Source organism: Eretmochelys imbricata, chromosome 28 (genome assembly GCF_965152235.1).
Source record: "Eretmochelys imbricata isolate rEreImb1 chromosome 28, rEreImb1.hap1, whole genome shotgun sequence".
NCBI lineage: Eukaryota > Metazoa > Chordata > Testudines > Cheloniidae > Eretmochelys > Eretmochelys imbricata.
In genome coordinates, this window is record NC_135599.1 from 1,905,038 (window position 1) to 1,919,686 (window position 14,649).

General features: G+C 51.2%; 1 protein-coding gene across 1 annotated transcript in view; it reads left to right on the top strand.

The window, feature by feature from the left end:
* LOC144258278 (uncharacterized) overlaps positions 1–14,649 on the top strand; it is a 30,306-nt gene that overhangs the window by 8,427 nt on the left and 7,230 nt on the right. Inside the window, exon 7 of the mRNA XM_077806725.1 lies at positions 608–734. Within this exon, the coding sequence (XP_077662851.1) occupies positions 608–734 (127 nt within the window). The remainder of the gene's footprint in view (positions 1–607; positions 735–14,649) is intronic.

Genomic DNA, 14,649 nt, shown 5'->3' on the forward strand with positions numbered 1-14,649 from the left:
TGGGAGTTTGATCTAAGGGTGGGAGGGTGCAGGAAGTGCACAGGGTGGAGAAAGGGAGGGGGACAAGGTGCGATGAACCTGCTGGGACTTGATAAATCTGGGGTCTCGATTCTAGGAATAGAGGCATGGGGGTTGGGTGTGGAAATTCCCCTATTTGTGGAAGAGGAAACAAACCGTCCTGGGCTGGCAAAACTTCCCAGACTATCAGTGCTGGAGGGTGAACCCACTAACCAGAGGTTGTTATGACATGAAGGGGACACCCAGCAGAGGGACTTAGGGGAGATGCCCCATCCCCTGACATCTAGCTGCTGAAAATGGGGAAGGTGTTGGGCTTCCTATCCGGGAACGTCCCTGGACCCTGCTTGGGGCTCCATCTCTTGTATCAGCCTCTGGTAAGTCCATGTCTGATGAAAGTGAAGACCTTGCTCCCTTTATCTGCTGGGAAGGATGAGGGGCTTGCTCTATCTCTATGCTTCCTGGGTGCTCTGAGCGGGTTGTGGGTGGGGCTCTGCTGACTCTGTATCCATTTGATTGGCCCTGCTACTTATGAATAGTGGGGCTGTGAGTGGGGCAGCAGGTCCTGAGTGTGGGACTCTTGCTCTTTCAGGGGACGGTGACCTTCGAGGAGGTGGCGGTGTATTTCACCAGGGAAGAGTGGGCTCTGCTGGACCCCGCTCAGAGAGCCCTCTGCAGAGACGTCATGCAGGAGAACCATCAGAATGTGACCTCGCTGGGTAAGGATTCCTGTCCCCTCAGTTCTTAGAAGGGGAAATGAGAAGAGTTAAGGTTCACAACACCCCACAATGCAGCCTTTTCTCTGCCCTGTTTCAGCATCACCCCAGCATGCCAGTGACACACGCACTAGCCTCTGCTCTCTGTTGTTACACAACGCTCTGGGAACAGGGCACAGGAGCAGTACAGCATAAAGTCTGACAACTTCTCTTTGCTAAGGCAAAACTTTGATTTAGGTCTGACATAGCAAACAATCTTCCAGTCCCTGGCCTGCACTCAGAGATTGAGCCTACACCGCACAAACCGTCACAGATTTTCAGAATATTACCACGCCTTTGCCCTCCCCCAAGGATTCCTTCTGAGTCATTACCTTCACTTACCCCTCTCTAAGCCTTGGAGACCACTGAGTATGTATGCTACCGGAGTGCCGACAACGCTCATGGAAAGTACCCACCCCGTACACATTTATTGTTGCATCCTTCAACACTCAGCACTGAAATGAGGCATGCTTGCTCCGTCAAGGTTCATGTGCACCTCCCTTTATCTCACAGTCCCAGCTCTGCCAAGCTGTTCCAACTAATCCCTCCATCATCCAGTGACAGCTACAGCTGACCCAGTGCACACAGCTGGAGGGCATGCAGAGAAATGCTGATACTCCAGTCTGTAGAACACAACACAAACAATGGCATGTTCTTAGTCCTTCCTCATATCTATTGTAGATGAATAGATTTTAAGGCCAGAAGGGATGATTAGGTCATCTAGTCTGATCTCCTGTATCACACAGACCATTGAATTTCAACCCGTTACTGCTGTATTGAACTGAATACCTTGTGTTTGACTAAATCATCTTTCAGTCCTGACTTGACTCCAAGAGAAGGAGAATCCCTCATTTCCTTGGTAGTTTATTAACCTTTGTACCACCCTTACTGCACCACAGTCAGTGGCTAATGCCAGCTCCAGGGTTAGGGGGTGGGGGTAGAGTTAAGGTGGTGGGTAGTCAAGGTTGTGTTGCAGGGGTGATATGAATTTTTACGCTTAATTTCCTGGTTTTCAGAGCTCTAAGTTTAGTCACTGTCCATGTTCTGGAAGGGTGCACAACAGCACTTGGCAACCTTAACTCTGTATTAAAGAAATTAATTAACTGCTTACACATGAGATTTTGCTTTTAAAAATTTTTTTGGTTAAAGGTGTGATTCTTCACACCTGGGCAAAACTCCCAAGAGGAACTCCTGGAGAATGCAAGCAAAATGCAGAACACAAATTGTCAGAAAGCTATCAGGGGTAAGGCACTCACTCAAATACATGACGCATCTTTGGTGCAGTGGCAACCGCGTGTCCTCTTGAGTCACCCAGTTAGTTTGAGTGGAGATTGGTGGAAATACCCTGTCTTTTCACAGAGCCTTAGGATATGTCTACACTGCAACTAATCCCAGGTTTAGTGGGGCCTTGGGTCTGCCAACCCTGTGTTTGGAACCCTAGGCTCGAGCATCTACACTGAATATCTGGGCTTCAGCATCCACTCAGCAGTTTGCAGGTCCGAGTCCAACCAACCATATCCCAGGCTTCCTAGTGCCTTCCCAAATTGTTTGTGGTGCAATGTTGGGAAAATGTGACTGTCCTCTCCACATGTCATGGCAAGTTGTTGCATCCCATGGACACGTCTTGATGAGCTCTCCTTGTGGTCTGTACACTCCCAGTGACCTGAACCAGCAAAATGGAAGATTCGCCATTGGAAGAAATTCTCTTGCTCTTGGGTTTTTGCTCCTGTCTCACAAAATGGGCAGAGCTTCTGGGAAACGCTGGTGGACGTTCTGGCAGCATTTTCTGACCCACTGAACGCACCTGATAGAGCTAATGATGGTGCAGGAGGAGGAGGATGATACGGACATGAAATACTCAACTCATATAGCAGAGTGGCGCAGCAGAAGAGTGCTGGGCCCATAACCCAGAGGTCGATGAATCAAAACCATCCTCTGCTACCTTGGTCAGGGGGAGGGATAGCTCAGTGGTTTGAGCATTGGCCTGCTAAACCCAGGGTTGTGAGTTCAATCCTTGAGGGGGCCATTAGGGATCTGGGGCCAAAAAAAATAAAAAATAAAAAATTGGACGATTTAGTTGGGGTTGGTCCTGCTTTGAGCAGGGAGTTGGACTAGTTGACCTCCTGAGGTCCCTTCCAACCCTGATATTCTATGATACCCATGGCTTTTGGTGTAGCTGCTGCTGTCCCCTCCGTAGGCCACTGGAGCACATTGGTGGGATCACATCGTCATGCAGACCTGGGGTGACCAGCGATGGGCGCAGAACTTTTTGCGTGAAGAAAGCTAAATTTTTGGAGCTTTTTGAGCAGCTTGGCTTGATCTCCAGCATCATGGCGCACACATGACAGCAGCCCTACTGGTCCAGAAGGGGCAGGGGGTTGCCATGGAAAGTATGTAAGAGTCAGATTTGTCCTGTCCAGCTACTTTTAAGTCCTAGTTACATGGGCCACCCAACCATGGTGTTGGCCAAAGTGTTCCTGAGACGCATTGTATGGTACCATGGAGGGGAATCGGGCCATGGTGGGGGTGTAGTAGGAGCCTGCCCTCTTGTGGTGATTAATGAAAGCAGCCACTCAGACAGGTCTTTTTGCTGCACTCTGCCTTCCTCCCTCAACCAGCGTTCCTGTTCCAAGAACTGCAATGCAGTTGTTGGGAATCATTAGGAAAGGGAGAGATAGTAAGACATAAAATATCACATTGCCTCTGTATAAATCCAGGGTATGCCCATGTCTTGAATGCTGTATGCAGATGTGGTTGCCCCATCTCAGAAAAGATGTATTGGAATTGGAAAAGGCAACAAATGATGAGGGGCATGGAACAGCTTCTGTTTGAGGAGAGATTAAAAAGACTGGGAGTTTTCAGCTGGGAAAAGAGGTGACTAAAGAGGGATATGATAGAGGTCTACAAAATCATGACGTGTGTGGAGAAAGTAAATAAGGAAGTGTTATTTACTCCTCTCATAACACAAGAACTAGGGGTCACCAAACGAAATGAATAGGCAGCAGGTTTAAAACAAACAAAAGGAAGTATTTCTTCACACGACGCACAGTCAACCTGTGGAACTCCTTGCCTGAGGATGTTGTGAAGGCCAAGACTATAACAGGGTTAAAAAAAAAACTAGATAAGTCCATGGAGGATAGGTCTGTCAATGGCTATTTGTCAGGGATGGTGTCCCTAGCGTCTGTTTGCCAGAAGCTGGGTATGGGCACCAGGGGATGAATCACTTGATGATGACCTGTTCTGTTCATTCCCTCTGAAGCACCTGGCATTGGCCACTGTTGGAAGACAGGATACTGGGCTAGATGGACCTTTGGTGTGACCCAGTGTGGCTGTTCTTATGTTCTTATATCTGCTCCCATGCTGGAACCCTGTCCGCCAGCGCTGAAGCCTGCCTGTGCCTTTCCATTTGCCATGAATCCTTCCCTCTTTGGTATTGCACATGGTTGTTGGCCCTCTCCAGGATGTCAACCATAAGTTCATTGTGGACACAGTACCTCTGGGACAGGTCTGTGATGGTACAAAGACCCAAGTTTCTGCTGGAGTGTTCACGAGCTGCTGACGTATGACAGACAGGACAGGTCGAGCTGCCTGCAAGCAGACATAAAACAAAACATTATTGTCTCAGTGATTCCAAAACGGCTCAGTGCAAAAGCTCAGAAAAAAAAAATACTGGTGGAATCTGAAAGAAGAATTGAATATTTTGTAAAACTGACCTTCAGTATAGTGTGAGAGGAATGCTGCAGATCCCAGAAGCTCCGTGGACACTACTGGGTTAATTGCAATGAAAAGAACATACAGAGAATGGTAACTTTAACGATTTTGCTTAAAATTGCAGAACATCTGGGGCTCTGGGGGAAGGGGGATGGCCATGACCTACTTCAGAGGCCTTCTCTATCATTTCAAGCATTGTACATTTTGGAGGATGTCACGGAGTCCCCGGGCGATGCTCTGGAACTGCTCCCCACGAAGCCAGTCAGGACTCTGGGGAAGTCTCCTCTCTGGGAGCAGCCTGTCTGCAGGACACACAGCTCACCCGGCTTCCACCTTCCTGGGTCTGACCTTGGAGCATTCAGCATCCTCTGCCCCTCCGTGCGCTTCCCACAGCCAGTCCGCCCAGGCGGGGTCCTGGGGAAACCAGAGGGTCCTGCCCCCCAACTCCGCAGTCAGGCGTGACTCTCAGCCAGCCATTAAAACAGAGGTTTATTAGACGACAGGAACGTGGTCTAAAACAGAGCTTGTAGGTTCAGAGAACAGGACCCCTCAGCTGTGTCCATTTTGGGGGGCAGTGAGCCAGACAACTCCATCTGCACTTCACTCCTCGTCCCCAGCCAGCGCCAAACTGAAACTCTCTCCAGCCCCTCCTCCTCTGGGCTTTGTCCCTTTCCCGGGCCACTCTCACCTTGCAGGGGGGAAGGGCCAGGCCATCAGTTGCCAGGAAACAGGGTGTCAGCCATTCTCTGTGTCCAGACCCCTGCACACACCTGCCCTCTAGGGCTCTGCAATGATCATACACCCTTATCCCACCACCTAGATACTTAAGAACTGCATAGGGGAAACTGAGGCACCCCCACAATATTCAGAGAAAACATTAAGAACAGTCCCACTTCGTCACATCTCTCCCCCCTTCAAGACCGAACTGAGTAAGGTCACTTTAGCCAGTGACCTGGGGAAGTTCGACGCCACCAACGTTTCCATGCATGCCCCAGCATCTCTCCCATTCCGTAGCATTGGCTTGCATCAGCCCCACACCCCACCCTGTGTCTGAGATGTCAGTGAACACTATAAAGGCCTTGGCAAAGTCTGGGTTTACCAGATTTACTGGGCCCTGTATTAGAGCCTTCTTCAACGCACAGAGAGCCCTCTGGCACTGCTCAGTCCAGACCAGCTCGTCTGGCTTCCCCTTCAGTTGCAGTAAACTGCTTGCAAAGACTACTATTGGGGATTCCTTTCCCTAGGGGATTTTCTACGTAACAATTCACCCTTCACAGAAATTCTGCCCTTAACCTCTTCACCTAGGTCTTGCTCTAGAGGAACACTTTCCTGAGCAACAACAGACTCTTTCTGGGACTCACTTACATCCAGAATTACCTCTGGCCCATCCGGCGGATTCCTACACCATCCCCTTTCAGGCAAACTTACAGACTTCCTAGATAAAAGGCTAGAAGCATTCTCCTTCCCTTTGCCACACACAAGTGCAGGAATCTTTTCCTTCTTGCTACAGGTTTCCACACCCTCAGTAGGTAACACAATCAAATCACCTTTCTGCTCTCCTTGTGCCCTGGCTAGGATCTCACCCTGATTAGACAGAGTTGCTACACCCTTTCCCAGCAACACACTAGCAACAGGCAAAATACAAGCACCAGAATTGTCTCTGGGATTTTGCTAGGACACTAACTGAATGCGACCTAGTTACAGGGCCATTCTCCCGAGCAGACACAAACTTAGGACCCTTCCCTTCCCAGGCTTTAGCTGAATCCAGAACCAACTCTGAGACAACTGCACTATTCTCAACCATCACAGGCTGAAAGGGCCCTTCTGTCTGCTCCACAGACAAAGAAGAGCCGGACACACTTTCTCTTTTCCCAGACACACAGCTTGGGATCTCATTCCCCTGGTCCCAGCACACAAGGCTGTTCACAGACAAGTGCTTGGAGATCAGGGTAGCTCCCTCCACAGGCAAGTCAATACCCCTGGCAGACACAGGCACGTTTCCTTCACTGTCCCAATTCTCCACCCAGCTAACAGGTAAGGTCCAGGGACACTCATCTTCCACTCTCCTCACCTTCCCACCCTGCTGACTAGACAAAGCCATCAGCTCACAAGGCTGCCTAGGCTCATCCAAACTTTCCTTACCAAGCACTTTGCCACTCCCAACAGATAAACTGCTGCTTCTTCTCACTACCCTGAGCTACTTCCAGCAAATCGCAGCTACCCTTCTCAGGTTCCCTTTTACAAGGTGTGCTCTCAAAGTTCTGTTGTCCTTCCCTTACCAACCTCTGCTTCCACAAGGAACTAGATGTTAAATTCACTGAGAGACTACAAGTCATATCCAAAGTGTCTAGAGATGAGAGTAGACCTGCCATCCCCTGCATCCTCGAGAGATTAACTACCCAGCTGTTCTGCTCTGCAGACTCAGCTACCCAGTCTTCTCTCTCGCTGGCTGGGCCTGGGGTCACAGCCCCACTGAGCCCTGTCCCTGGTAGCTCCATCCTTGCCGTGGGCTCACTTCCCAGCAGCGCCTCTGGACAAGGCAAACCTGGTTGGCAGCTGACCTGCCCTGCCTGTGGGTCCCCCCATTCAGCTGGGGTCTTATCTTCCCCCTTGCTCAGCGCTGCCCTTGCTGTCCCAGTGGGGGCAGGCAGCGAGCTCTCTGCTCTCCTTACAGCATCAGAGCCAGCAGGAGCCCCCTCTCTGGTGTTCAGGGGGGCAGGGAGCATCTCTCTGACCCACCCAGCCCCAGGGTCTGGTTACAGGCAGGCAGGTATCCTGAGCCTAGCCGCTCCTCCCCCCTGCCAGCCAGGTCATCTGCATTTTCACGGACCATTTCCCTCTCCACCGATTGGTTCCCTGGGTTCAAATTCAAACCCTTGGCCGTTACAGGAGCAGGGCCTGGATCCTGTCCCGAAGAGACACAGTCACCCCCCAACAGGGTCTCACAGCCGATACCCTGGAGAACCCCAGCGACCAGCCAGCCCCACCTTTCCTGGGTCTGCACAAGGATCTGGGCCATAGGCAGGGCGAGGGGCTTCGTCCCTGGGACCTTCACCCAGCTCACACAGCCCCTCAGCATCTGGTTGGGCTGCACCATCCGGGGCCTGACAATTGTTCTCTCTGTCCCAGCATCTCGCCACCCCAGGAATGGCTCCCCATTGACCATCACCTTCCGCTCCCACTGGGGGTCCAAGGGGCCTGGCCCCAGGGAACGCCACACAGACATATAGGTTGGGGTCAGGAGTGGGAGCCTGTCCACCTCCCCACCCATCTGGCTGACGGAGTCTGTGGCCTTGGGACCCAGCAAGGGAGCTAGACACCGGGGCTTTTCCACAGGGTCCCCCTGGTTCAAATCTCCAGCCTGCTCAAAGGCAGTGAGGTGGCATCCACATCCCCCTGCTCCTTAACCAGGGGCAGCAATTTAGTCTCAAGGTTCCCTGCGGAACTGGCCCCCCGGGGTCTATCCCCACTCACCCCGGGGAGGTCCCCTAGGCCTCTCCGCCCCACCACCACCAGTTCATGCTTCTGCAGCTCTTTCTCGGGCTCTCGCTGTCTCTCACAGTCCTCTGGCTCTCTTGGACTCAGCTCCCATCCCGTCCATTCCCCTGATGGGGAACCTGATCGGGAAGACCCTCGTCTGGTCAGGGTCAGGAGTCTTGGGGGTGCCTGGCTACCACTCCAGCTGCTCCCAGATCCTGCTATAGCCCCATTTGGGGTCAGGAACTGCTCCTTAGAGCGGTCATCCTCCTCCAGCTGCACGATTAACTGTACTTTGGTGAACTTTCCACCGTGTAACCCTCTCTTTTTGCACAGGGTTACAATGTCCTTCTTAAAGAGACGGTGACAGGCCATCACTCCGCCCTTCCCAAGTTGCTGTGGACTCACAGGCCTGTGTGATCTCAGCTCCCCATGGTTTCCAGGGAGAACCCCTAGTGTGCAGACTCCTCCGTCCCTGGGACAGCTTGCTGCAATCCCCAGAGGAACCCTGTTACTGCAAAAGTCCTTCTCTCTCCCAGGGCCAAGCCGCAGGCTCCTCCACCCCTGAGACTGCTCACCACAGTCCCCAGGGGGACCCCATTACTGCAGAGTCCTTCTCGCTGGTCACACACTCCAGGGGTTAACCGCCCCCCGAAACTGCTCCTCTCTGAGCCTTCAGCACGCCTGGTCCCCGTCAGTCGCCCTTCGTTTTGCTGCTCCCCCGTCACTTACTGCAGGAAGCACCATCCACGGGGTGCAGTACATCCCACCGCTGCCACTAGTTGTCACGGAGTCCCCGGCGATGCTCTGGAACTGCTCCCTACGCAGCCAGGGAGGACTCTGGGGAAGTCTCCTTTCTGTGAGCAGACTGTCTGCAGGACACACAGCTCACACAGCTTTCACCTTCCTGGGTCTGACCTCGGAGCATTCAGCCTCCTCAGCCCCTCCGTGCGCTTCCCACAGCGAGTCCGCCCAGGCGGGGTCTGGGGAAGCCAGAGGGTCCTGCCCCCCAACTCCGCAGTCAGGCGTGACTCTCAGCCAGCCATTAAAACAGAGGTTTATTAGATGACAGGAACGTGGTCTAAAACAGAGCTTGTAGGTACAGAGAACAGGACCCCTCAGCTGTGTCCATTTTGGGGGGCAGTGAGCCAGACAACTCCATCTGCACTTCACTCCTCGTCCCCAGCCAGCGCCAAACTGAAACTCCCTCCAGCCCTTCCTCTTCTTTGTCCCTTTCCCGGGCCAGGAGGTCACCAGATTCCTTTGTTCTCCAACCCTTTAGCTCTCACCTTGCAGGGGCGATGGTCCAGGCCATCAGTTGCCAGGAAACAGGGTGTTGGCCATTCTCTGTGTCCAGACCCCTGCACACACCTGCCCTCTAGGGCTCTGCAATGATCATACACCCTTATCCCACCATCTAGATACTTAAGAACTGCATAGGGGAAACTGAGGCACCCCCACAATATTCAGAGAAAACAGTAAGAACAGTCCCACTTCGTCACAGACGACACAACAGTTCTTGTGGTTCCTGAATGGCAAAGAGATTTTATTCCATGTCTTTGGTGGCAAGCCAGCTATGTATGCCATCAAAGTATGCCAATTTATTGTGACTGAACAGCACATCTGTATGGGAAGTGGGCTGATCCGCTACTGAGGACACCCTGGCAAATATACCTTTTCGGGAAATGTGACTCTAGGTCTTGAGTGCCTGATATGGGAAAAGTTTGCAGCACTTGGGACTGGGGAAAAATCTGTGTGGGAATCAGCAGGATAACATGTTAATATCTGCATGCCTTATGGCCTCCCGCTGGCTTTGAATACAGGCTTTTATGGCTACATACAAACACATAAACTATGAGGGACTCACAAGGAACTCTGCAGAAACCCCCCTCCTATTGCTGGACCCCTGAGCTGTATTTCAGAGAAATGGTTTTGTCACCCAGGGACTCCATTGAGCTAAAATGGACTCCATTTCAGCTCCCCACCCCGTACAGTTCACTGTTTGCAGGTGGCTGTCTTCACAGTGGGGCTGGGACAGAGCAGCCCACTGTCAGAGAAGGCAATATCAGGTTTTTATTTTTAACACCTTAGCAAGAATGAGTTTCTAGTAAAGTTTTATTTTTAATGCTTGTTTCAGTGTTTTTGCTTCCCAGTCTCCAGTTTGAATTGCACGTGGTGGTGGAGGGGGCAGGGGGAGACCAAGGTGTGCTGGTGGTGGTGGAAGTAAAGGCCAGGGTGGGTGCTCCAGGAAATGGGGGTGCTAGTAATGCAGGAGGGGAAGAGAAGGGGCACTTTTTGGCCCTGTGGGTGGGAGGTGGGAGCAAGGACTGCTTGGGAGAGTGGGATGCAAAATGGTTGGGGACATAGACTCTGGGGCTTGAGCACCCATGGAAAAAAAATGGGGGGGGGCTCAGCACATGCCAGGCACAGCTGTGGGGCGGCCCCAGGGCTGGCTCCAGATCAGCTATTCAGCAGCAGGCGGGAGGTGCTCCAGGGAGGGCGGAGAGGAGCCAGTGGGGGGTAGGGGGACCTTGCGGGAGGAGGCTGAGAGGAGCAAATGAAGGACAGGCAGGGAAGGGGGCTGGGGGAGGGAGTGGAGCAAGGTGGGAAGAGGTGGGGTATGGGCGGGGCCCCAGGAGAAGTGTGTTGCGGGGGGCTTTGGGGTGGAGCACCCACCGGGAAAAATAGAAGTCAGTGCCTATGGTTGGTGAGCAGGAAATTTGGGATAACTGGTAGTGAGCAGGGCTGCAAGACATGGGAAAGGAGGAGCCAATATAAAGAGTGACTGCTTGCGGGGTCCCAGGAGATGGAGAGGGCTGGGAGGAAGGGGTGTGGGTGTATTAGTGAGTGACAGGGCTAGCTGAATCTCCATCCCCTTCCTCAGCTCTTTGAGACCCCCACCCCAGTCAGGCCTTGTGCCTTTCTCTCTCCTGGAGTGGAATTCTGCAAGTCTCCTCTTCCTAGGCCAGGCCCTGGGCTACAATGCCCGACAGATGAACCCAGCAAGCCAGCCTGAGTGCAGACACCTTCGTCAGTCTGCAATCATTTGTGTACAGTAACAAATCAGCTTTCTTCACGCCAAAGTCATGTCTATTTTGCAGTAGAAATCAAGGGTAAGAGAAAAAAGGATTTAAAAATAACAATCTTCACGCCTGCTTGTCTTACCCTGGTGGTCAGCGAGGCAGGTGTGACCCAGTGGGAATTGGGGTGATAGTTTTATGATGCCGATGTCTGCCTCAGTTTCCCTGTGTACTTTTGTCAAGGTTCCTTCCCCACTCTGAACTCTAGGGTACAGATGTGGGGACCTGCATGAAAGACCCCCTAAGCTTATTCTTACCAGCTTAGGTTAAAAACTTTCTCAAGGTACAAACTTTGCCTTGTCCTTGAACCCTATGCTGCCACCACCAAGCGTGTTAAACAAAGAACAGGGAAAGATTCCACTTGGAGACGTCTTCCCCAAAATACCCCCCAAACCCTACACCCCCTTTCCTGGGAAGGCTTGATAAAAATCCTCGCCAATTTGTACAGGTGAACACAGACCCAAACCCTTCGATCTTAAGAACAATGAAAAATCAATCAGGTTCTTAAAAGAAGAATTTTAATTAAAGAAAAGGTAAAAGAATCACCCCTGTAAAATCAGGATGGTAAATACCTTAAGGGTAATCAGATTCGAAACATAGAGACTCCCTCTAGGCAAAACCTTAAGTCACAAAAAGACACAAAAACAGGAATACACATTCCCTCCAGCACGGCTTATTTTACCAGCCATTAAACAAAAGGAAATCTAACGCATTTCTAGCTAGATTACTTACTAACTAACTAACAGAAGTTCTGAGACTGCATTCCTGATCTGTTCCCAGCAAAAGCATCACACAGACAGACAGACCCTTTATTTCTCCCTCCTCCAGCTTTGAAAGTATCTTGTCTCCTAATTGGTCATTTTGGTCAGGTGCCAGTGAGGTTATCTTAGCTTCTTAAGCTTTTACAGGTGAAAGGGTTTTGCCTCTGGCCAGGAGGGATTTTATAGCACTGTGGACACAAAGGTGGTTACCCTTCCCTTTATTTTTATGACAACTTTGCATTGCTACCTGGGGTGAAAAAAATATTGCTCTGCTCTTGGGGCAGGACTGGAGATTTGAGTTGTTTGCATCAGGTAGCTGGCTGGGGTGCGCTGAATGGGTCATTAAAGGTCACGCTGAAGCTGACCCAGATCAATGCAGAATCCAAAGAGACCAAGTCACCTCCCATGGCCAGGACATTTCTACATGGCAACAACCAAGTGCGAGGAAAGAGAATCCCCCGCCCCCTCCTCTCAGCAGGGAAGCAGAGTAACGGGCTGAGCTGGAGAAGAAAGAGGAAAGGGGGCAGGCAACTGGGCTCTCTCCTGGCACTGTCAGAGAGACTGACATGGATTCCAAACCAACTTGCTGGCTACTTGCACTGGCCTGGCCAGTACGGACCCTGCCTTAACTTTTGCTGCTCTAGACTAAACTAGGCTGAAACGTAGACCAGACCCTGTGGATCCGTGAGAGCAGATGTAACTTCTTCAGACACCCCATTGGCCCCCCCATGTCTCTGTCTCTTTCCCCTTTCCAACTACTTGAGATGGACTTCCTTTTTACCTCACTCCAGTTTGGCCCTGCTCATCTAACCCAGTTCTGCAAGTTAGCTGGAGCTGGGAGATAGAACAGGCAATGCTGATAATTCCTGCATTGTCTCATAACAATTTTCAAGTGTTTGCCAAAGGGTGGCTAATTTTGAGCCATTATTCTTCTCTTCCTGCTTGTTTTCCATACAGCCCCCCCCATTACATTGAACCAGCATATGCATACAGTAGTTGTCCCAATAGCCAGGTCAATGTACAGTATTCAACAATATTACAGAGCAGCTCCAACTCCCATCTCAGGGGTTTGGAGCTACAGGGGAGGGCCCTACCAAATTCACGGCCATGAAAAATATGTCACATACGGTGAAATCCCGTCTCCCCTGTGAAATCTGGATATTGTAGGGGGGCTCTAGAACTGGGCAGCTAGAGAGAGGTAGTTGCTGGCCAGGCACCCAGCTCTGAAGGCAGCACAGAAGTAAGGGTTGCAATACTGTGGGCTCACTACAATAGCCTTGGGACACCCCACCCATGGTGCTCTTTTGGGTCAGGACCCTTATGGTTACAACACCATGAAATTTAAGATTTCAATATCTGACACAGGGGAAATAAAGGTTTTTAAAATGCTCAGACTGTGAAATTTACCAAAATGAACCATGAATTTGGTAGGGCCCTAGATATAAGATTAAGGGACACATGGGAAAGGGAGAGGGGCTGTTCGTTGGGAGTGAGTGGAGGGGAGGTCTGGGGGGATCTGGAGCTGCCAGGATCCTACCCCATTAATACAGAGTCCCTACAGAGCCCTCACTGATTTAGGGGCTGCGCCCCATTCTTCTTACTGTCCCATTTCACTTTATTTTATCTACATTTTCAAATATTATTGTTTTCACTCTTCTTTCTCCAGTGCTGAGTGCCCACCCACCACCACACTTGCCACTTCCCTGCCTACTGTGTTCCTAGCCACCATTTCTCAGGCCTTCCATTCCTCCCAGCCACAAGATGACCCCTTCCCTGCGAAAAGTGGGCTATCTTGGCCATGTTCTAGGTTGGGAGTGACTCTGGGGATGCAGAAGATCGTCCTTCCTCCTCCCTATCTGCAGCATCTCTCTTGGCTCTTTGAGTCAGTCCCGCCTGATGTCACATGGCCCAATTCCTATTAGAATCATAGAAGATTAGGGTTGTAAGGGACCTCAGGAGGTATCCAGTCCAAGCCCTGCTCAAAGCAGGACCAAACCCAACTAAATCATCCCAGCCAGGGCTTTGTCAGCCGGGCCTTAAAAACCTCTAAGGATGGAGATTCCATCACCTTACTAGGTAACCCATTCCAGTGCTTCGCCACCTCCCTAGGGAAATAGTGTTTCCTACTATCCAATCTAGACTTCTCCCACTGCAACTTGAGATCATTATTCCTTGTTCAGTCATCTGCTACCACTGAGAACAGCCTAGTTCCATCCTCTTTGGGACCCCCCTTCAGGTGGTTGAAGGCAGCTATCAAATCCCCCCTCAATCTTCTCTTCTGCAGATTAAATAATCCCAGTTCCCTCAGCCTCTCCTCATAAGTCATGTGTTCCAGTCCCCTAATCATTTTCGTTGCTATCCGCTGGATGCTCTCCAATGTGTCCACATCCCTTCTGTAGTGGGGAGCCCAAAACTGGATGCAATACTCCAGATGTGGCCTCACCAGTGCTGAATAGAGGGGAATAATCACTTCCTTCAATCGGCTGGCAATGCTCCTACTAATACAGCCCAATATGCCATTAGCCTTCTTGGCAACAAGGGCACATTGCTGACTCATATCCAGCTTCTCGTCCACTGTAACCCCTAGGTCCTTTTCTGCAGAACTGCTGCTTAGCCAGTCGGTCCCCAGCCTGTAGCGGTGCATGGGATTCTTCTGTCCTTAGTGCAGGACTCTGCACTTGTCCTTGTTGAACCTCATCAGATTTCTTTTGGCCTAATCCTCCAATTGCCTAGGTCACTCTGGACCCTATCCTTCCCCTCCAGTGTATCTACCGTGTCATCCGTGAACTTGCTGAGGGGGCAATCCATCCCATCATCCAGATCATTAATATTGTTCAAATTCTCCTTTTC